At 41.5% G+C, this 24,664-nt stretch overlaps 1 protein-coding gene and 1 gene segment (V, D, J or C); both read left to right on the top strand.

Annotated features, from left to right (window-relative positions):
- AMPH (amphiphysin) overlaps window positions 1-11,246 on the top strand; it is a 285,388-nt gene extending 274,142 nt beyond the window's left edge. Inside the window, exon 21 of the mRNA XM_033930240.1 lies at window positions 9,021-11,246. Coding sequence (XP_033786131.1) covers window positions 9,021-9,125 — 105 coding nt within the window. The 3' untranslated portion in view covers window positions 9,126-11,246. The remainder of the gene's footprint in view (window positions 1-9,020) is intronic.
- An 8,735-nt stretch (window positions 11,247-19,981) lies between these two features.
- On the top strand, window positions 19,982-21,254 carry LOC117353489. The segment is given in 2 exon segments: window positions 19,982-20,050; window positions 20,179-21,254. Coding segments are annotated over 2 exon segments (381 nt in total).
- Window positions 21,255-24,664: the final 3,410 nt, after the last annotated feature.

The raw sequence follows: 24,664 nt of genomic DNA, 5'->3' as shown, positions 1-24,664 counted from the left end.
GGCAGGCGGCGGATGGGATCCGTAAAGTTTTGAATTTGGTTTGGCAGGCCCGCCGTTCAGGCGGTTCCTGGGTGGCGGTGGCGGTGGATGCCGAAAAGGCGTTTGACCGGGTGGATTGGCGGTTTATGGAGGCGGTCTTGCGCCATGTTGGCCTGGGGCCTCGTTATGTGTCCTGGATTCTCTCTTTGTATAATGGACCCATGGCGTGTGTGAAAATTAATGGGGTTTACTCCTCTCCCTTTGAATTACGGCGGGGGACGAGGCAAGGTTGTCCCTTATCGCCCTTGCTATTTGCTTTGGTGATTGAGCCTCTTGCACAAAAGATTCGACTGACCGCTAGGGTGCGGGGTGTGACGGTTCGGGGGAGGGAACACAAGTTGTCCTTATTCGCTGACGATATCTTGGCAATTGTAGAGGGGTCTGTGGAATCCCTTAGTTCCCTTCAGGAACTTATGGCAACCTATGGGGCTTTATCCGGTTTTAAGGCTAACATGGATAAAACGGAGATCCTTAATTTATCAGTCCCGGAATCTGATATTCCTGGTATAAAGCGGGTGGTGCCCTTTCGGTGGGTTAAGGGCCCTATTAAATATTTGGGTATCCAGCTGGGGGTGGACTGGATGTCCTTATTTCAACTTAATTATATTCCCCTGGTGGCGTCTCTGAACCGGGATATGGATCGGTGGGATAAATTGTATGTGTCTTGGATGGGCCGCATGGAGGTATCTCGGATGTTGATGTTACCTAGATTCTTGTATTTTTTTCAAGTTTTGCCTATTGAAATTCCTCGGAAGTATTTTACTCGTTGGCAGCGCAGCCTCTTAAGGTTTGTGTGGGGAGGCAGACGGCCCCGGGTGGCACAGTGGGCCATGTTTAAGTTTAAGGCAGAGGGGGGTCTGGGGATCCCTCATCTGGAGCATTATTATCAAGCGGCCCAGTTAAGAGCGGGTGTGGAGTGGCATGTGCCCTCAGTGAAGTTATGGGTGCAGGTGGAACAGGGATTGCTGGATGATTCGGGGGGAACTAGGACCCTGGGGTCGCTATTGTGGGGGGATTTGGGGGTCAGGGAGCTGGGGACCGTTTCTAATCCATTCACATCCTGGACGTTGCGGGTTTGGAAAGCGGTAGCGCGCAAACTGTTAGGTAAGAGCAAGGGGGTGCACTTTCTTCCATTGCGCTTTGCCTCTGATTTTGTACCGGGGAGAGATGGGGGGATATTTGTGCGGTGGGCAAGGAATGGGTTGCAGTACTTTGGCCAATTCTTGGAGGGTGAGAATCTTCGGGCTTTTCCGGTGCTTCAGGCCCTTTATCAGCTAGAATCTAGGGACCTTTTCCCATATCTCCAGGTGAAAAGTTATTTGCAAACGGCTAAGCGGGCTGATGCCGCAGTGTATACCTGTTCGGCCTTTGAGCGGATGTTGGGTTCCCCAGTGAGTAGAGGCTGCATTTCCCTATTGTATAAATGGGTGCATAAAGATGGGGCCCGCAAACCTAAATACCTTGAAGCTTGGGAAAGGGATTTAGAGCAGGAGTTCGATGAGGCCTTGTGGGAAACTATATCGCTTCGGATACACCGTTTAGCGGTGGCTCCGGTGCTAGTGGAGAATGCTCTTAAGATGCTGGTCCGCTGGTACATGACCCCGGTTCATATGAGCAAAATATCTGCCCAGGGATCAGACTTGTGCTGGAGGGGATGTGGGCAGCGGGGAACTTTTCTTCATATGTGGTGGAGCTGCCAGCCACTTCAAGAATTCTGGAGACAGGTGTTTCACTATGTGGGGGCTCTCCTCCAGGTGTCCTTGCCTGAAAGAGCGGAAGTGGCCTTATTGGGGTTTCCTGTGGGGGGGGTTGATGCTTCACAGGATAGGCTGGTACAGCTGGCGTTCACGGCTGCTAGATTGACTGTGGCACGCCATTGGCGAAGCACGATCATACCCACGTTACCTCTTATGAGAGCTAAATTGGGCTGGGTTTGTGATCGCTATAGGCTTTCGGCTCTGCTGACTAGACGTTGGCAGCAATATTATGATCTATGGGGAAGATACTTGGCTGTGGAGGAATTGGATCTGGAGACCTCTGTTGTCAGCTGACCTGCTGGATCTCATATGGATTTGGGTTTTGGGGGTCTGTTTTGATCTGGTTTTGTGTTTTGCTATGTCACCTATGTATTCTTTTTCTCTTTTTTTCTCCTTCCTTTACTCGGGAGCTGAGATGCTCGTGGGGGGGGATTTCTGGCTTACAGGAGATGAGGGGTGCTGTATGCTGTTACGGGGGGGGGAGGGTAGGTGGGGGTGGTTTCCGGGGGGGGGGGGTTGATCAGTTGATTGACTGATTGTTCTGTTTTGGCACAGTACTGCTGTGATGTTGTGCATTTCTTTGTTATAAATAAACAATTACAAAAAAAAAAGATTTACAAAATTGAAGCACAATAGACTTACCAAGATTAGTAACAAAAAAATTCCCCCCTCCCTTCCATTAGTTAATCAATCAATAAATTCTTATACAAACATAACAATATATCCATTAAACAATTCCACAAAACCCCTTCCCAGGAAGTGTATGATTCCCCTTTTATCAAGATCAATCTTTACAATACTTAGTTAATGGCTCACAAACATCCATGAACTTTTTGTAACTACCCTTTTGAATAGCCATAAATCTCTCCATCTTAAAAACGTGGAGGGGCATAATCGAAAGGGATGTCTAAGTCCGTTTACGTCCATCTCGCAAGTCGTCCAAAGTTAAAAAGAGCCTAAGACACATTTTCAAAAGAGACGTCCAACTTTTTTTTATTTTCGAAAATCGTCTAATTATATGTCCTGCCGATCTGATCGTCCAAGTCGCAAAATCGTCCATCTTTATACCACATTTCCGTCCAACTTTCCGTCCAAGGCCAAAACGCCTAGAACAAGCCCTGTTGGACGTGGGCGGGGTCTGCAAAGTAATGGATTGAACACCCAGACATGCCACTTAAATAGTGGGTTACCTTACAGGGTACTGATGTAAACTTCACAAAAAGGGTGCCATGGCTTCTCTTCCCTACAGCTCCCTTATAGGCCATAGTGAGCCCCCCAAACCACCTCTCCAAAATCCTCTAGACCCACTTATCTACCACCCCAATAGCCCTTATGGCTTCAGGAGCCACTTATATGCCAGTAAAAAAAGGGTTTTGGGGATGTATAGGGCAGTGCACATGATTAAGTATCAATGCAGTGATTACAGGGGCTTATGGGCATGGGTCCTATTCTCTATGGGTCCCTAACCCACCCCCAAGATGACTTAGGCTGCCTCTGGACTGGACGACTAGGCTTTCCTATGCTAGGCGGCCAGATGATGATGGTCTGGAGGCTGAAATTTAAAGTTGTGAATAAAATTTTTATGGGAGGGGGGTTGATGATCACTGGGGTAGTGTGTGGGGGTATGTGTTATGTGTTTGAAGTGCTTATCTGGTGTGTTTAGGTGGGTTTTTGTGACTTAGACCATGTTTTACATGGTCTAAGTCACAACGTCCAAGTTCCGTCTAAGCTCTGTTGTAAAACTTTTGGTTTTACATGCCGTACGACTACGTCTAAGCCGGCCCATGTCCCGCCCAACTCCCACCCTTGACACGCCTTCTGAAATGCCCCATTTAGCTTTGGACGTTGAGCGGCACTATGAAGGCCTAGGTCGTTTAGAAATACGTCCAAAACCCGTTTTTATTATCGGCACTTGGACGTTTTTGAGAAATGTTCATCCAAGTGCCAACTTAGGCCGGTTTTTGGACGTTTTTCTCTTTCGATTATGAGCCTCATAGCACAGGGACTCCCACCAAGATGAATAATTTAATCTATCCCAATTTTTCCAGTTTCTTAAAATAAGCTGTATGGCAACCCCTGTCATTATAAAAAGAAGTTTATTGCTTTTCATAGATTTATTACTTTTTCCTCATAAATGTACCAAATAAAATTGTATCATACAATAGCGCCACTAGATTCTCTAAAAGCTTATTAACTTGATTCCAAATAGAATTCCAAAATTTCAGTATCAAGGGACTATAGTATAATAAGTGATCTAACGTCCCCGCTGGCCTCTTAATACTTTGTTTATTTAAAAATTTCTTATATATTGCAAATCTAAACAGTTTATAACATACATAAATAGAATAGATATAACATTAAAACATACTGTATATACTTGAACATAAACTGAGATTTTTGGGCCCAAAAAAATGGCCCAAAAATGGGGGCCTCAGTTTATATTCGAGCCTCCTTTAAGATGATGGTGGGAATATTTCTTTCAAAAATACCTTCTCAGGGCGTAGTGGTTTTAGATCTTTTATGATTCTTCTTAGGTTTTCCAGCTGTAGATCCTATGTCACTATAAGGGAAACTATGATTTTATTTATTTAAAAAATTTATCAACCGCCTATTCCTAGGCGGCATTACGAAAGTACACACAATGACACAGCCCAAACTTATACAGGTTTCTTAAATTACAAATGAATAGTTACATCTTATGGAACCATAATTTAATAGATCCTCACAGTACAAATCATCTTAAAACCAGCTTAAACAATTCATCTTTCATTGAAAAACTTCTAAAAATAATGTAGTTTTAAGTATTTTTTTAAACTTCTGAATGTCAGATAGCGCCCTTAGCAGTCCAATTAGTTTGTTCCAGAATAGACTTTCTTTGGGGGTATTAAGGGAAGAGGCAATATTCTTGGAGATTTTGTAGGCTTTTTATGGCAGTTCGTTGGGGGGGAAGATATTGGACAGAATTTTCTTTTCTTTGCTGGAAAGTTGTGATTTCACCATGTGTCTGAAACTTTCTTTGTAGCTGTCTAGTTTGTTGTTTTGGTCATTGTGTACATTGAAATATATGTTCTTTTGCGTAAAATTGTATTCAGTCTGTTGGGCGTCTCTCTTTTGTGGAAATGTACTTTTAAGTGGTTTCCCAAGGAATTTTTCTAGTTCTGAGTATGGTTGAAGTTTGTCTAATTTGCTGGAAAGGACAAAATGAAAGTCTTTTAGACAATGCAAAGGTCTCAAGCTGTGGTAGTTAGAGGGTTTTACTATCCCCATATGATCTGCAGGTCCATTAGTGTGGTCAATGGAAATTTACCTGCAGGGGATCTGCTGACTTTTGTAATCTCCTGGTTTGTTTGAATTATGATTCTCACATTCCTTGGATGGGTTGGAACGTTCCTCCAAGTTTAGGTCTGCTCCATCAGGTGTTGTGCCACTGGTACTCTAAGATGAAATGTTGTTTTCACAGGAGAGATGTTGATTCACAGGAGAGATGTTAGCTTCTTTTTTCTTTTGGATGGCAAGGTATTGTTTTTTCACTTTGATTTCTTGCAGATCCTTCTTCGGTTGGCTCATAAGGTAAGGATTTAGGCCCAAATTCTATAACCAGCACCTAATGTTAGGCCAGCCCAATTAGGCTTTTTAATCAGCAATAAGTGAAACTTAGGCGCCTATCAAGAAAGAGCTATGTTAGGTGTGGGCATGGCTTCAAGTTAGGCGCCTTGTTACAGAATCGCTGCTCTTAAGAGTGCTTAAGCGTTCACATGGGTGCCTAAGCGTTAGTTGTGCCTAGAGTTGACCTATTTATTGGGCGCCTCCAAAATAGGTGCCCGAATAGGTGCTGCTCAGCGCGAATCACTAAACAGCACCCAATTGTTCTTGGATCGCTCTAAACGGTGCCTATATCTGCGCCTAACTTTTTGGCGCTTCTTATAGAATTTTCCCCTTAGCTTCAGCGTGTTCCTAATGATTTCTTCTCTTTGGATTTTTATGACTTTCTCCTTTTTGTAGAGTTGACGTATAACTTAATTTCTTAGTTTCTGACTAGTGTGTTTGCAGAGTTTGATTGCATAGTCAGAAATGCAAGTAGTAGCCAAACGATTTTTGATCTTGAGTCCTACGTACAGATTGTCAGAAACTAAATGTTACTTTAGCTGTTTCTTTATCTGTAATGTTATTTATCTGCTTTCTCATATGGCTATATGCTATATCTTTCATCTTGAGGTTACCACACCCCTTTCTTGAGAAATGTCAGGAAATACTTTTTCACAAAGAGGATGGTAGAAACAAAAGCAGTGATGGAAATTCAAAGAAGTTTGGGATGAACACAGAGGATCCCTAATAAGACAAAAGATGGGATAAAACCAAATCTTAAATGGCAGCATGTGTTTTGGTGGGTTGAGTGATGCTTAGACAGTAACTTCGGCTGTGAGGAACTAAGGCCAGTGCCAGACAGAACTCTACTTTCAACGTATGAATTTCTGGGTGAGATTGTCTAAGAGATAATGACATATGGAACCTTGCCGATAAAAAATTATGCAATGGATTTTTTGGGCAGTGGGTTTATCTAAAGAAGTTCCTCTGAAGAAGCTGTTCGGTGAAATAGAGATCCCTGTAGGGAATGAGTTTTTCAGATATGTTCTGTCTTTTTGCTTGAATTGATATTTGCTGATATTTTTTATGACTACTATAAAGTACCATGAAGATGTTGTTATTTCAAGAATACATGAATATACGAGCACTTGGACATATTTGGTTGAAGTTTGCATGTTGATATGGAAAGTTTTTTTGGCCAATGATTATAACGGGGGTCAGTTTTGGTAGCATTATGATTAAAGATATGCAATAGACCTGCTGAGGCCTTTTTTGTCCCCTTTTTTTATAACAAAAATAAATTGGTAATTATTATCTATCATCAGTGTTTTACAACATAGGGAGTTTGATGTTTTAGAATTCATTGGGCAGCTTTTTGATTTGTGTGGCTATGACCAGATTAACTATTATATTATTTTAAAATTCCAAGTTAAGGGAGAGAAAAATATTTATATACATAATAAAAATAGACATCAATCTAAACTAGTTCTCTCAGAGCAGAAAATTAAGAGCTCACCAGAAATTTTACATAGGTCATCACACAAGAGCCCACTATTTAATTTGAAAAGTGACACATCTCTGTGCAGATGTTGATTGATTGGGGGAAACCTGTTAACATATCTCTTTCATGTTATCATTATCCTGAAGCAATTTGCATAAATCACATTCCCAAGATATTCTCATTTTTTTTCTCAAAGTGCTTTAAAAACACTGATATGAGAATGCTGATATAAGGACATGTTTATACATGCAATAAATTAATGTTTTATAGTCCTCTTTCAACCAGTTAAAACATTTTTGCAAAGATGGCACAATTAAAAGTTGAAGGTTTTTTTAAATGTATTTACAGCATCAGGAACTGATTCACTAAGAACCTTGGTTAAAAAAAAAGAAATTCTGTGTGCATGCTGCAATCCTCAATAGTTTCCCTATTTGCAATACTATTTCTGCACTTGGCCCCTCAGCTATACAATAAGTTCTATTGTAGAAAAGCAATAACATAAGAACATAAGCAGTGCCTCTGCTGGGTCAGACCAGAGGTCCATCGTGCCCAGCAGTCCGCTCACGCGGCGGCCCATCAGGTCCAGGACCTGTATAGTAATCCTCTATCTATACCCTTCTATCCCCTTTTTCTTCAGGAAATCGTCTAATCCCTTCTTAAACTCCCAATACCGTACTCTGTCCTATGACACCCTCTGGAAGCACATTCCAGGTGTCCACCATCCTTAGGGTGAAGAAGAACTTCCTAGCATTGGTTCTGAATCTGTCCCCTCTCAATTTTTCCGAATGCCCTCTCGTTTTTGTAGTTTTCAAAAGTTTGAAGAATCTGTCCCTCTCTACTTTCTCTATGCCCTTCATGATCTTGTAAGTCTTTATCATGTCCCCTCTAAGCCTCCTCTTTTCCAGGGAAAAGAGCCCCAGTTTCTCTAATCTTTCAGCATATGAAAGGTTTTCCATACCTTTTATCAATCGCGTCGCTCTTTTCTGAACCCTCTCGAGTATCGCCATATCCTTCTTAAGGTACGGCGACCAATATTGGATGCAGTACTCCAGATGCGGGCGCACCAACGGCAGGATAACTTCTTTCATTCTGGTTGTAATACCTTTCTTGATAATACCAAGCATTCTATCCTCCTGTTTCTTCCACTCTTATAATTTTTTCAGTTGGAGGTAGCCCAAAATGTCTCTCCGCTACTCTGTTTCCATGTTTCTTAGCATATGTTACTACTTCCAGTTTAAAAGGAATTTTATATGCTAGTCTTTTCTGCTTCGACATCTGTATACTGATATTTAGCATGAGGAGGTAGTATTTTTCTGCAAGAAAATACCATAAGTCATGGGCCAAATTTGTTCTTAAGATACTTAGGGATCCTTTTATTAAGGTACGCTAACTGATGTAGCATGCACTACAGATTAGTATTAGCGTTATGCCTATGTTATCTGAATTTTCTAATGCAGTGTTTCTCAACATGCAGTACACATGTGTACCCCCGTGTACACATGGGGGTACATGGGCTGCCTGTTAGGGATACACGGCCTGGCCACCACCAGGGATCACTCCCGCTGGGATCCCTGACTGCCCTCCGCTGAAATTGCTGGGGATGCCTCCCTGCCTCCATCTGCATGCCCGCTGCACCCAGGCCAGCCAGGCAGCAATTAGCTGGCCCGGAACCTTCTCTCCGATGTCAGAATTGACATTGGGGGAAGGCTTGTGGGCCAGCCGCTGCACGCACAATGGCCTGTCCCCTGGGAGGCCTCATATACACACAAACGCACACTCTCTCTTTTACATACACTCACACACGCTTAACATATGTGCATCTTGTTTGTGCTTTCAAGGTGAAAGATCTCAACCTCTCGTCATTGCATAAAAGTGATGGTCAATGCTCATCACTATCATACCTGCAAGTGTTTCTGCAACTGAAAATACTTCCTGTAAAATGATGTCATCTTTTTTGTAACTTGAAACTTTATTAATATTTAACACCTAAACAAATTTAAAAAGTGCTAAATCTAGGAAAATCAGTGGAAAGAAAAGTTATTAGAATGGTAGTCACTGCAGGTTTATTGTTGCTGGGCACGAATATCTGAGAGGTAGAAATGTTATGCACTGACACTTCCTGTCTTCTCCCCTTGCAGGATGCTGGCTGGATGACAGGTGTTAAGGAGTCAGACTGGCTTGCGTACAGAGATCTCACTTACAAGGGACTGTTTCCAGAGAACTTCACCCATCAACTAGATTAGCTCACCTCAGGCATGCAGGTGGAACAGGATACTCATCCAGCAGGTGTCTACCTCTGGGAAAGGGAGGAGCCCCACTATATACTACACTGCTAATGGTTATGGACTTGTGATGGACAAAATATATCAGGAAAAAAAAAAATCAAGATGGAATCTCATGTCTTCAAAATCAGTAAGGCCTCAATTCACCAAAATTTGGGACTTAGCAAGCTTTGTAGCTGAAAATTATTCAGCAACTGCAATGAATGAAAATAATTCCATCGCACATCTTAGAAGGTTATGTGTGTTTTAGGAAAAGAGAAGGAAACACTCTGTCCCTATATGCAGGTCTTTTCAGGCTCACCCCCAGCTCAGAATCACATGATACCTTATCAGCTTCATGGTAATATGCAAGCCCTTCATTATCCCTTTTCAGGTACTCATAGTCACTCTCCTGATGTTCCCAACATCTGGAAATGGGCAGAAGCAGCCCACTGCATGTTCAAACTGTGGTGTCACCTCAGACTAGGGGAAAAAGTCACCACACCGACTCATTTACACTTGTTCAAAAGCACTTAAACAATCATCTTTAGAGGAATCATTGAGGAAAAGGAGAAAAAGAAAAAAAAAAACAATTAGAAATCTTTTCTATTGGAAAGTTCATCTCCCCACACATGCGTATACACACATACACCATCATAATTAAGAGAAAATATATGACAAAACATCTCCTATAAAATACAGCAATTATGGAAAGGTGCATGAGCAGTAAAAAGTTGGAAATGTTATTGCATCCCTGCTGTGCAATTTTATTTATGGTGTTATAAAGTAAAAGGAATGGAATCATTCCACCATCTCCCCTTGGGGTGCAAAAGGGAGAAAAGAACATGAAAGGAGTCAAAATAGCTCCTTTTGGAAGCAGTGGAAATTGTTGGACTCTGGCAGATGCTCCGACCCTGCTCCTTCGCCAGTCTCAGGAGGTGAATAAAAGGCACATGGGGAAAAGAGTACACAAGGAAAGGGTCATTGATTTGTTATACCACCTTTCAATGGTACAACCAAAGCGGCCAGTGGAGCAGAGGATGTAAATGAGGCATCTGGATGACTCTTCCTCCTGCATACCACCTCCAATACCTTTTTTCAGTAAACATATTGCTTTTTTCTTTCTTTTCCAAAATTGTATGTGACTCTGCTTGTGTGACGGTAGCTATTCAGCAAACTCCATCTGTTCCCCACGAGTCACGAGCTTCCTCCAGAAGCTGAAAATAATTTGGGTGAATCGAACCCTGAGAAAGAAACTGGGTTCACTTGTGCACAGCAGCGGTGGGCCGGTTTGTGTGTGCTTTGTCAGAGTTACAGTGTGGTGGTCCCGTATGTGATTCCTTTCCACGAGATTATAAAACAACCTCCTTGAGATCAGAACCTTAACGTCTCTGCTCTTTGTGGGCAATGTTAACAATTACTGCACTGCAGAAGGTTTGATTAGCGATGAGGTCGAGAATAATATTTACATGTTCAATGAAAAGCACTAAAAATATTTTTTAAGATATTGCTGCAGACCTCTTTTTTTCCGTGTTATTTTTGAATCTCTTATACCACAGTTCTCCAGTATCGATTTGGTCTGTTCTCCTTTGCAGTGTTTTCTATGTCTTCTGTAGTATCGCTTGATGCGTGAATTACTTTTTACATTTCCTGGCATGATGTTAAATGGTTTAATTTAAGAAATAATAAATGCAATTAACCAAGACAAATCTAGCTGCTTCATTGCCAAATAATTTAGAATTTTCTGTGTCTGTGCAATGTGAATTCTCCATGACAAATATGAACAGCAAGTTCCCGCTCTAGGCCTCCAAATGTTGAGCAGGAAATTCTCCCCTCTCTCTCTCTCCTTCAACTCTACCTGCAGTGGACAGAGGTGAAATGCCCTGCATAGAATGACCAGTACCAATATTTAATTCTACTAATTTAGTTCATTGAATGATGTAAGCAGAACATGTGTAGCTGAAATCGATATTACTCTGTAGAATTCAACACTCCGCGCCGTCTCTCTAAAACAAGGTATATGGTGTAAAATTCATTTGTGAATCTTCTGTTTTCTAGTGTCATGTCATCTCAAATAAAAGTTTGCTCATCTTCAAAATGATGCTTGATTTCCAGCATGGCTTCTATTTGTGAAGGTACCTTAATTCTTGCTTTTAAACAGATAGTTCTGGAAAATGAAAAAAAAAAAACAAAAAACCCATGTATATTAATGTATTATGGGCAATTACATCCAATGCCTAAGGCTCATGTGTTCCAAAGAAACTGCAGTAGGGAACCACATGTTCAAAGGCGAGAATAAGACAACCTTGTTAGGGCTGCATCTCGCTTGTGTGGAAAGGCAGAGGAAAATGCACAGCCTTGGTTGCGTTCACTTCTTTCGGGCTTCTAGCTACAGTTTCTCAGAGGCATGTGCATTCACTGGATTCAAAGAAGCCAGCTCTGTAGGTGCTGGGCACCCCTAATATCGAGCAAGCTCCTTTATTGTGTCCAAGGAGGAGTAATTTATGTTGTGTTTGACATATAGAATCCAGCCTACAAGAACACACTATGGTGTACCTTGTATTCAGTACCAGCTGCTTAAAATCTGATGGTTTTGGGGTTGATGGAAGTTTTGAGAAGTACTGATGAAGTGTAAAATGTTATAAATTTATACCTTTTTTTTTCTTCAATTCTGTGCCAAACTGCCCATAAAATCAGCCTACGTAAACCTGGCTGATTTCAAAACTGAAGGTGCCCCTCTCACATTGGAGGTTATTCTATAAGGCAGTGGTCTTCACTGATTTTTAAGTGAGGGCCGTTTTGGGTCCTAAAGGACTGAAGTAGACTCCTGATGAAGACATATAGTTTGTGTCGAGCTGAGCTGTAATCCACTTTCTGTGATTCTCCAATAAAGATTGTGCGTTCCTACGGAAAGACTATCCTTTCGTTCTCACTTTTTTATGCTTGTGTACCTACTTTGGGTCATGTTTTAAAAATGAGCCCCAACAGCATTTCAGGAGGTTTTCTGAGTATAAGAATACTGAGATATTTATTAGAGAAGCTCTCAATTTAAACAGATTTGAAATGTAGATAAGCGCTGTTCTGAGGTCATCTTCCTCCTAACTGCAATAATATGAATAAAAATAAAGCATATTTTCTTATACAATCAATCTGTGAAGGAGAGTGCAGTTCAGATGGTTAATCTAAAGTATGATACTCTTACTCTTTGAACACTACCCCTTTACTCCCTCTTTTTCTCTCTATGCCTGAATTGCTCCATTATGGGGCATTTGGACTTAGCCACAATGTTTCTATGTGGGTTCTTTTATATCTTTGGAAACTTTCTACATGCTGGTTGGATTAAAATGTGAACAAACTAGCATACCACTATAACCATGAAGTGCATCACACTCTTCTACCACGGTCTCAGAACTGGAGCCTACGCATGGTATTTATATCACAAACTCGAGTGATCAGCGTAGCAATTTAGCTCCCTGCTCCAATCATTGACCGCTTAGGTTTTAAAACATATAAACTTTAATAATTTAATCTTAAAATATTTCTTATAGAAATCTTTTTTTTTTTTTAATATACTTTTAGTTCATTTTATTTTAATTCATTTTATAGAAAACCTCACTATCAGTGCAAATTTGCCCACATTGTATGCACTATTAAGGATTTGAAAAAATGACAAGCTACTTATCTTTAAACAGCGCTTGTCTCTGGATATATTTTTTTCAGCAGTGCTCAAATAGTTGCACAAGCCAGTATTGCACAAGCCGACGCGGCCAGCGTTTCGCGGACTCACTGTTTATCCGCTGCTTCAGGGCCAGAACTGCGGCATTCAATTAGCATTCAGTTCCAACGTCAAATTTTTAAAATGTGACCATCTCTGGGAAAAAGTGACTAAAGTCACATATCCAAAATGGCCGATTTTTCATGGCATGAGTCCATAAGCACTCTGCAAAAGTTGCATGTTTGAACATCTGTAACTTTTCTATTCTTTTGCATGAAGGGATGGATTTGGACTGTTGTATTACAAATTGTATAATCTAACAGAATTCATTAAAATCTCATTTTTCTTTCTGGTCATTTTAGTCACCTTTACCTAGAGATAATCAGAAATATGCATCTAATTTCGGCTTCTAAGGTGATAAAATATTTGAAAACTTAACCTTGTACAGTATATTGTCCCAGCAGCTAACACAATGGCTCTGATACAGTTTACCAGAAGAGGGCGCTCCTAGACTGTGCTGGAATAATCTGCCAGGCTGAAGCTAGCCTGAAACTGTAACAAAAGGATTGAATTTTTGCAAGGTGTGAAACATTTCAGACCCCAGAAAAGGGATCCAATTAGCAGTGGAAACTAAGATGCAGCGCCTGAAGAAATAATGAAATCTTCAGAAAACACAAATGCATCTTATTCTTCGCTACTAATTTTTATTTTTCACTTATATAGAGAAATTCTGCACATTCTGGAGGTAATTTCATAACAAGGCACCTATGCGAAATGTCAAAAATTTGCAAAGACAACATAGATGCCAACAGCCTTTATCAAAATAGAATCCTGCAATGGACCCCAAACACATAATTTCACCTGCACAAATTTACACCTGGTCTGAAGAAGGTATAAATGTACGCAGCTGCTCTCTAGGTGCATATTATGCATATTATAATTTTATTTTTTTTGTTTAAACTTTTTATTAAATTTGTAATTAAATGTATGCAATATAATATAATATACCTAACAATGGTCAAAGTACTAATAAATTATACAGAAGCTTTACAATAAACATCTAAAAGCCTCCATACTTTTTTGAAATTTGTTATAGCATTTTAACGCAAGTTCTTCATATTTCCTTGTCAAACAACATTCCACCAAGACACATTCAGTCAAATCTGAACTTTTTCCAATTTGCTAATATTTGTTGTAAAGCTATACCCATTAAGATATCAAACAGTTTAGATTCTGATTTTTGCAAAATATATGGTAAAGCTAAAGACCGTAAAATAACAATTTTATATGTCAAAGGAATCTGAAAATGGAATATATTTTCAATTTTACTCCGTATGGAGTTCCAGAGCTGGCTCACGTTTGAACAAGTATATAACATATGGTGCATAGTCCCTGTTTCTTACTTATAGGACCAGCAGACCAGGGAGCTACTCTTTGGTAATCTGGACAGTTTATATGGTGTCCATAGAGCACGGTGAGCAATATAAAACAAGGATTGGGTTATAGATGCAGATAAGTAAATAAATAGATAAATAGCGAATAAGGGCCCAATGTTCAGCTGGCATTAACCCTGGAAATTTAATGTCAGCCCTGTCCGGGATCTGCATTGAATTTCCAGGGTTATTCAGGGGTGGTAGAAAACATAGCCAACAAAGTGTGATATTCAGCGCTTAGCCAGCCATGGTGACCCGCATAAAGACAGAACTGGCTTGTATGTGATCCTTTTATGTGGCTACCTTGACCAGCTGTAGAATATGCTTAGAAAGTTGTGCGTGTAAATTCTAATTAGTGCCAGTAATTGCTTTCTAGCGGCCGATTATTGGCACCAATTAGCTTGTTAAACAAATAAGTTGCACGGACAATTTGCCCGTGTGACCAAATTTACGCACACAACTTTAGTTGCCATATATACGAAACGGTGCTGAAAAGTTCTCAGTCCAACCAACTTTCTTTTTTTATAAATTCTTTATTCATTTTCAAAATTACATTAAATGAATATATATGTTCAAACACATTAGCAATAAATATATCATTTTACCTTCTTTCATTTGTAAAGTAAATAAATTTTTATCCCTCCCTACCATATATTCCATAATCTTATAAAAAAAAAACGACATATTAATAAAATATCCCTCACCCTACCCAAATTAATTGATACAAGTCCAACCAACTTTCTAAACTGAGCATTATTTTGCCACTGTAGCTGAAAAGAGTGTTATTTTATTTTGTTAAGGCCCATATTATATAAACAGTGCCCGAAGAGGGTAATGTCATTTAAAATGGTACTTAACAATTTTTCAAAGCACCTACCAGCACCTAGAAAACCAGTACTAGATTCACTCCTTTGGAAGCACCTACTAGCGCCACTATAGACCTGGCTAACACTGGAAGTGGCATAATTCACATCAAAGGTAGATGCCAGAAATGTAGGCCTTGAGAACCCCGGCCTACATTTTTGATGCCTATCTTTGCCAGAGGCACAATTCTCTAAACAGTGCTATCGTGTGATTGACATGCGGTCGGTAGCCGCTTTTAAGGCGACTGCCCATAACGGTGCTGTTTAGAGCAGTGGTTACCAACCCTGTCCTGGAGGACCACCAGCCAGTCAAGTTTTCAGGTTACCTCTAAATGTATATGCATGGGGCAGAGTTGCATGCCTATCACCTCCATTACAGTACTCCCCCGATATTCGCAGGGGTTCCAATCTTTAAAAACCATGAATACAGTTTTTCGTGGGGGAGACTGGAGAGGGCAGTGGGAGAGGCAGGAGAGAGCAGCCGGAGTGCCGGCGAGTGAAGGAAATCACTCGCTGTATGCTCCGACTGTCTCTTCCTGCACTAAAGTCGAGCCTTACCAATCAGGAGCTGCGTGGCAAAGCAGCTCCTGATTGACTTTAGTGCAGGAAGAGATAGTCGGAGCATACAGCGAGTGATTTCCTTCACTCGCCGGCGCTCCGGCTCCTCTCTCCTGCCTCTCCAGCTGTCCTCTACTGGTCAGCGGTTCACGGTCAAAAAATACTGCGAATGACCGGGATCGCGAACCGCCCACCGCGAATGACGGGGGGAACACTGTATATGCAAATCTCTCTCATCCATATTCATTAGGGCTATCCCGAAAACCCGACTGGCTGGTGGACCTCCAGGACAGGGTTGGGAACCACTGGTTTAGAGAATCCAAGCCTAAGTGCCAATCTGCAGAAATGAAATTCTTTGTTTTGACATCGTTTCATATCATTGATTGAACCTTATCCACATCATTCTCTTTTTGATGGGCTGAGAACTTTTCTGCAACCCCTCCTAGAATCTTGTGGTGCACTTTACCCCATGTAAAATTTGCTTTCCACATGAGAAAAGGTTAAGAAATTATTCCCTTTACATCAACTTGCTAAAAACAATTTTGCACAGCCCACGTTATTTGCAAAGCCATTGGGCACTTTCAGCCAATGTGCATTTAGAAATTTTCAGTGGGAAAAAGGCATGCAAGTCATCTTTGAAAATCAGCAGCTGACAAGTTCTTGCCCTCCTGGTAGGCTGTTTGGGGAGAAGGTGTTTTAACTGAATGCCTTTGTAGGAATTCCCAATAGTTTACAGATTTGAATACTCAATTTACATCTGTTGTGGGAAATAAAAAGTGTAAATGTAAAGGTAATCTCCTTTCCACAAGTTGTGAATGATTATGGGGTCCACCGCTGGTTTCTTCTCAGACTATTAGTAAAGTGGTTTGCTATTGCCTTTCATTGTCAGACAGTCATCTTTATTATCCCTCCTACACCCCCCAAAAGCTGGGTACTCATTTGTTGGATGAAATGGATGGATGGCTGAGTTGGCCAGAGGCTGGCCACCTGACAAAAAAAAAAAAAAAACACCTAGTGTGGGATTTGAACTCAGATCATGGGTTCAATAAGTTCAGATTGAGAGGCACATAGTCTGCATCTTCTTTCTGGTGCTTCCTCCCTACCCCACTTTGCACCCTTTTTTATTTTTTTAGATATTAATATTAGATTTTTAACACTCCACCACCACCACCACCACAACCCTATTTTCCTTCCCTTATTTGAAATTATGATTGTATTTAGATGATTATATGTAACTCGTAGGTCTTCCTTTCCCTTGTATTCCTTCCTTAACTTTATGTACCATAGCTTTTATAGCTTTGTAAATTGCTCAACTGTTATGATTTGTGGTTCATTGTATAAATCTGAACTATGAGCTGAGAAGCGGGGTGTAAGAAATGGTACACAGCAGGCCTGGTCTGGAGAAAGCAGGAATCAACAAATAAAGATGAAAAGGACCACCAGTATGGCAGTGAATATACATGTACTGACAATACTGCTTACTTTCAGTCCTTCACATGGTGATTGCTGCTTCCATTACCTATTATTTAAGCTTTGATGTTTCCACATCTGTGCAAGGATCTGCTGAAACATAGGTATGTTGGGTTTTCTTTGCTTTTCATTTTTGTGTTCATTCCTTTCTCTAGACTAGGCCTGCTGTGTACCATGGGTGCAGTAGGCAAGTGACCTAGGGATTATACCACATAATTTAGAAAATATTCCCATGAATCTCCCTCTCTCTCTTTCTCTCGCTCTTTCTTTTTCTCTCTCACTCCCTCTTTTTCTTTCTCTCTCTCACTCCCTCTTTTTCTTTCTCTCTCTCTCAGTCTCTCTATATCAACTTATCTTTCTCTCATCCCATGCTAGTCACCTTCTCTCTTCTCCTTGAGGCCCAGCAACCTCTGCCGTTCCCCCCCCCCCTCCCCCATGTCCCCAATCCCATTTCTTTCCTCCCAGGCATCTCCCTCTGCTTTCTGTCTCTCTCATTTTGGACTTCCAAAGCCTCTGGTGGAATAGCAGTGAAGCTGCCAACCTCTGCTTCCTCTTGTTGCTTTCAGGGGCAGGATGTGAGCATGCTACCCCAAAGCTGAAAGTAAGAAAAAGGTGAGACCTCCAGGAAGCTTCACAAATATGACAACTACACTACTTTAAACACACAGAAACCAGGAAAGAAAGCCACACAAATCACAGTGGAGGCCCCTCTTTACCTCCAGAGCAAACCCAAGGTCCTGTGGAGAGGCTGCTGGGTAATCAGCTGGGAGAAATTCTATGCACTTCTGTAATTCCAAACAACAAAAGAAGAGACAAGATGACAGGGAGACAACAGTCACTCTTTGACCTTCTACATCCTATAGATTCCTCCTGATGTCTGTTTCAAGCACAGACTAATGGATAGGTCTGCTAATTATGGCCCCTTTTTATCAAGCTGCATTAGGGGGGATGGGGGTTATTGTTTTTTGTTTTTTTTAAATCAATTTATGTTTTAAATCAATTTATGTTTTTTTTATGGCCGCTGTAGTAAAAGCTCCAGTGCTCAAAGAATTCCTATGAGCATTGAAGCTTTTACCACAGCGGCTAGCAATAAAGAACCCTAACGTGGCTTGATAAAAGGGGGCCTGTTAGAAGAGGACAGGATGGGACGTGTAAAGCAGAATCCATTTCTGTTACAGGAAGACAGAAGAGAATGCAATGCAGTGTTAGAGCTGAGCTCCTATGTGTCACAGTGGCCTGTGCCCTTACCTTGCTGGTCTACGTAGTTTACATGACAGGAGTTGATACTTTTGCCTTGTGACTATACAGTAATGATCTGGATTTTGTTTTGTTTTCATTTCTTCTTTGTTCACTGTGCATTTGATTACTGGGGCTCCTTTTACAAAGGCGCGTTAGGGTTTTTAGCGCACACACAAAATTACCGCGCACTATAGCGCTATAGCGCGCGGTAGCTGAAAATCTACCGCCTCCTAAAAATGAGGCGGTAGTGGCTAGCGCGCTCGGGAATGTAACGTGCGCTATAGCGCGTGTTAAGTCCCTAGTGCACCTTTGTAAAAGGAGCTCATGTTGCGTTAAGGAGAAAAAAAATCTATTAAAATCACAAATATAATGCAGACTTTCAAATGTTTCTTAGTACTCAGGCCAGTATTTATAAAACCATTTAAGATACATTTGTGGAAATATGGAGGCTTATAAAGGACAGGAGAACATCCTTTTGGTTCAAAGGGGTCAAACAAACCAATCTTCAGCCCTCCCTTTAAGCTCTGTAGTTGGGAAAGCTAAGTTGGACAAAGTTTTGGTAAGGCCTTGGCCCCTGTGGCCCACTCCATTCTGCTCCCTATGAACCCAACCAATCTTCCAGACTTCCCTTGCATCCATGAAGATTTTTCACCTGTTCTCTCTCATCTGTCTATCCTGGGTTTCTACCCATGCTTTGCACTATAGTTTGCTTTTCCTTCCTACATATTTGGCTTGACAACTCACAAAGCCGGTGGGAAGCTGGATGTTTTAAATCAGTGGTCTCAAACTCAAACCTTTGCAGGGCCACATTTTGGATTTGTTGGTACTTGGAGGGCCGCAGAAAAAATAGTTAATGTCTTATTACAGAAATGACAACTTTGCATGAGGTAAAACTCTTTATAGTTTATAAATCTTTCCTTTTGACTAAGTCTTAATAATAATATAATGTATAGCTAAAGAGACATATGATCAAGAAACTGTTTTATTTTACTTTTGTGATTATGATAAACATACTGAGGGTCTCAAAATAGTATCTGGCGTGCCGCATGTGGTCCCCAGGCCGCGAATTTGAGACCACTGTTTTAAATCCAACCTGCTTAGCTCTTCCATGCAGTTTGACCTGAGGAAATGCACTTCTTCCTGAGATAAGTGCTAATCTAAACAGAATTAATTATGCAGTTTAAAAAAATACTCATTCGCTTTCTGCAGAATCTCTATACCCATTACTAAATGAATGAAATAAGGCTGCATGTATGTTTTCTTTCAGAGGGAGTGTGCTGTGGCCTTTCATTAATAAATCAAATGTATTATCTTTTGAATCTTTACCATGCCACACGTCCTATGCTTTTCATCTTCTATTTCTGCTGCTAGGAAGGGGCTTTCTTGTCACAGGGCAGATTTCATCAGACAGTTTTGTTTTCTATGCTTGGCCTTGACCTACATAAATTGAATTAGCAGTTAGCGCCTGAGACCAGCCCAGGCATGCAACTGACTCTTGCTCAATATCCGATGAGTATAAAGTAGATCACAATTTGCTGTCCTGGCCTTAACATGCAGTAGCATTGGAGGGTAGGATGGCTATAGGTGGCGGGAGCTCCTTCTTTTCTTTGCTGTGCAACCTTTGCATCAGTAAGTATTTCAAAGTTGTAAAAATAAAAATAAAAGAGCAACGTAGATATCTCATTCAACTTGAGCTAAGGGATTTGAAGAGTGATGACAGACCTTGTATTGATTTGCCTTTGGCGTCTATCTTTTAGGATTATGCCTGGGAGAAGTCTCTCTGATTCAGTCTCCAAAGTTCATCTTTCGGCCCCTGGGCAAAACAGCCAAACTGCTGTGTGAAGTCGAAGGAGAGTCCATCGTTAACCGCGGCCTGCACTGGTACCGTCAGGACCAAGGCCAGCGCCTGCACTGGGTGCTATACTACAGACCGGGCCAGGAGAACGTCTCCGAGCAGTATAAGGCCAGAGTGTCCCTGGAGCCTGACGCAGACAGGTCTTGCACCCTCAGCATCACTGACATGAAGGAGGCAGACGCTGGCACCTACTATTGCGCAACCTGGCACAGCATCACGTTGCTTTAAGGATGTAGGTGCGTAGTGCAAAATCTTGCCTTATTAACCTGCTCAGGTTCCCTTTTGCAGCTTATGGCATGTGAGAGTCTTAGAGAGACAAACAAATCATTAAAGTTTTAAATGTTTTTAAAATTGGGCGCAACATTTGTACTACGATTTCCATGTAAATGTTTGATTAATTTTAAAGGAGTTAGATATATTTTCTTTGATTCTTCGCAGTTAATACATTATGTCCACTTAAGATCTTCCATTTATATTACCTATGAATTAATTTTTCTTTGAATTATGCTCCGATTTTGAAACTCCTCCAATATTGTGGACTGGCAAACAGTTGAAAGGAAAATGTTTATTTTTCCTTTATTGTTTCCAATAATTATTTGTATTTCCATGGATACTGTTGATTACGATATGATTGTTGTTTATCATATTAAAAATTTGAAATTCAATAAAGAATAAATAGTAAAAAAAAAAAAGTTTTAAATGTTTATGAACTCCGGTATCCCTCACCCTTCCCCATATCTGTAGTAAAGGGTAACACTTAATACGTTCCCATAGGAAAACCGACATAAGAATTGCAGTAGCTTAATTCGCTCTGCTACCCTTTACACATTCCCCAGTGTGCTGTCGTAGTTTTGCTGGTGCCACTTTTATGTTTTATCATCTCCCTACCTAGCAGCTCTTTTGCTGCAGATTATTCCTACATCGTCAAATAAATGTAAAAGCAACATGGATGCCATTGACCGGAATCTGTAGACCAGAGGCCCTTGGTCAAAATGAATATAGGCTACCCGCATTTTTAGTCTGATCAGGATGATTTTGTATATAACATTTTCATATCCTGGTTTTCCTTAATACCAACTTCCTGGCAAAAAAAAAAGTGCCTCTTGTTTAATCGAGTATGGTGGAATGCGCTTCCAAAGGGCGTAATAGGGCAGAGAATGGTACTGAGGTTCAAGAAAGGATTGGACAATTTCCTGCTGGAAAAAAGGATAGAGGGGTATAGATAGAGGATTACTGCACAGATCCTGGGCCTGTTGGGCCGCCGCGTGAGCGGACTGCTGGGCACGATGGACCTCAGGTCTGACCCAGTGGAGGCATTGTTTATGTTCTTATGCATTCCTCATTTTAACGCTGCACCGTCAGAAGCTGTCTGCAGTAGCTATGTTCCATCAACAGGGGGCCTCTTCCCCAGCAACCAGAGCTTTGAACACGATTTGTTTCACCTCCTGATCCTGGAATTAGTGTACAGCATGTTTGAGTGGGCTATTTACAGATTGTTTGCCCTTCAGTATTATGCTTGCCTTATATGTGTGGCCTATTGTATTTTAAAGCTATCTGTACAGTTCTGGGTAAGCACATATCAGAGGAATGTCTGTGTTGAAGTCATCTTAGTTTTGATGGAGGAAGACCTGAAGAATCTGTCAAAAATACAGACACTGAGCCTAGCTTTGGGAGCATTACCGTACATGTCTGTAAATTTACAGTAACTGAAATTACACATGCTTTTCTGGAGGTATTCATTTCAAACCAAAATCTGAAGTTTAAATTGTAGAATTGCTAGTGCAGACTGTTCTAGAAATGGAATATATACAAAGCCACTGCCTGCAATATTGATCGGGGGGGGGGGGGGGGTGGAGTGGGAGCAGGAGGTATATCTTTTGTTTTGGTATTATTCCTGATGGTAATGATGGATGGAGGAGGGAATTTTTATCTTTTGTATAGATACTGATTGATTATAAGTGCTTGGTTGATTATCATTATTTGTTTATAAATTGTATTGCTCTTTTTGTTGGCATTAAAAATTAAATAAAGTTAAAAAATAAAGCCACTGTCTGAATAGCTTAAGGACTGACCGCCCATTCCAAAACTGTATCAGATTTTCTTCATTCTGCTCCCCGCTTCAACTATGTCACCCCTCTACTACTGCTGAACACTGGCTCTCCGTCTCGCACCAAATACAAGCTTTTCTGTCTCACTTTCAAATCTCAACACTCATCTGCTCCAGCCTATCGCAGCTTCCTCACCATCCCTTATGCCCCCTCTCATTCGCTCCTTCTTCCACTTCTAACTTTCTTAAGAGTCCCTTCCTTCTTTCTGCCTATTCATCTCACAAGAGTCCTGCTTCAGCTACCTAGGTCCATCTTTGTGGAATTCATTGCCGCCCCCTCCCCCCCCCCATTCTCTCAGACTCCTCCTACCCGAAGTTTAAAATGCTACTCAAAACCCACCTGTTTAGTGAATCTTTCAGTTCATTCCCTCTTAATTCTGTCCTCCCAACATTTTGTCTCTTCCCCCAACTTTATCTTAATTTTGTAAGCTTTATAGTTGACTTTGTGGAACTGTTGTGATATATCAAACACTGGACACACAGAAAGAAAGAAAGATGCATGTATATTTATTTAATTTGTTATATACCGAGTTATGCTAGCATTCTGTAAAGATAAGTAGGTGCCATTTTCCTCTATAGAATAGGCCAATGTATCGCAAACTGTGTGCCTTGGCACACTAGTATGCCTTTTGAGATTTCAGGTGTGCTGTGGCACACTGGGGAGGAGGAGAGGCACTGGCGCTGGTGCCGGCTGACTGCCTACAGGACGTGCCTCTCGCCACGAGAGGCACATCCTATAGGCAATCAGCTGGCACCAGTGCCTCTCATACACTCTGGCCCTCTTCCCTGTTGACCCTCCCCCCTCCACTGGTGGTAGCTCATGGTCCATTTGAAGGCTCTTCACGCACGTGCATGATGTCAGCGCTTCTGGGTGTCTTAAGCTGCGGCCACTAATGTTAGTGTGCTACGGCTTGAGAAAGATTGCAAGACACTGGAATAGGCTCTACAGTAGCCCCTTGCTTCTATTAAAAGAAGCACACAGTTTGACACATAGGACTAGATTCTACACTATATATGACATCTAAAAAAATCATTTCCCCCCCCTACATTTTAGAAAGGATGTTCAACTCAGAATATGGACTTCCAAGTCAATATGTTACAGATGGGATGTCCATTCCTCATGTATTTTAGAATTGGATTTGCCAACATACAGCCTGTTCCAAAATACATGAGACAAGGACGACCATGTGTTTGTGATATCCAGCATGAACATGAACATCCATTGTATAAATCCTAAGCATTAACATTACAAACAGGGAAAACAAGGACCATGGATATCTTTGTGGCAACATCAGAGTGTCTATGTTATAAAATGACCACATCTTAAAATTTCCTGCGAAATGCTGTATTTCTTTAGAAGGAAAAAATTTCCTATTTTTTGAACCGAGATAGTTATCTTAATTTGTTAAAGCTAGTGAGGGGGGGAGGGGAAAGTCATTATTGGTTCTATTGTATCACCCACAGTGTAACGCACCGGCTGTTTGGGAGTCAACTATGTCTCCGATCCCGCCTAAAAGATTATTTTATCTTATTTGCTGGCATTAGCATCTAGCGGGTGCGGTAATTTAGCGTACGCTATGGGGTTCATAATAAAAAATTAAAAAAACCGTCTAAAAAGCGTCCTAAATAGCTACTTGGACGATCAAAAAGCCTGATCATCCCAGTACCCATAACCAAAGCTGGTTTTTAGACATATCTAAAAACAGCTTAGGCCTTTCCCCTGCCTCTAAACGCACAGAGAGAAAAGAGGTGTGTTTAGAGGAGGGGAAAGGGCGGGCAGTGGGCGGGAGGTGGGCCAACCTACACCTAGGCGTACAACAGGTATAACCAAAACTGTAGGCAGGTTGCCTAGTCGGCACTTATACCTTTTTGACTTAGACGAAGTCAAACCAGGTCTAAGTGCCGAAAAAGGGGCCGCTGAGCTGATTGTGGCTGCTGCGATCAGCTCAGCGGCCCCAGCAACCTGCCTATCCCTCCACCACAAGCATCGCGACAGGAGAGATGCCTCATCTCCCCTACCGCGATACCATCACTCCTCTACCCGAACTGCTGTGGGTCACGGCAGTTCGAGTAGAGGAATGATGGCATTGCGGTAGGGGAGATGAGGCATCTCTCCTGCCACAATACATCACCCCCCCCCACACACACACACACATCGGGGCAAGAGGGAACCCAAGACCTCTTGCCCCGTCGAACCGCGACCCCCCCCCGATGACATCGGGGCAAGAGGGAGCTCAAGCCCTCTTGCCCCGGCGATCATGCTCCCCCCTCCCCCCGCTGA

Source organism: Geotrypetes seraphini, chromosome 2, assembly GCF_902459505.1.
Source record: "Geotrypetes seraphini chromosome 2, aGeoSer1.1, whole genome shotgun sequence".
NCBI classification, from domain to species: domain Eukaryota; kingdom Metazoa; phylum Chordata; class Amphibia; order Gymnophiona; family Dermophiidae; genus Geotrypetes; species Geotrypetes seraphini.
This window is presented reverse-complemented; position numbering and strand designations above follow the sequence as displayed.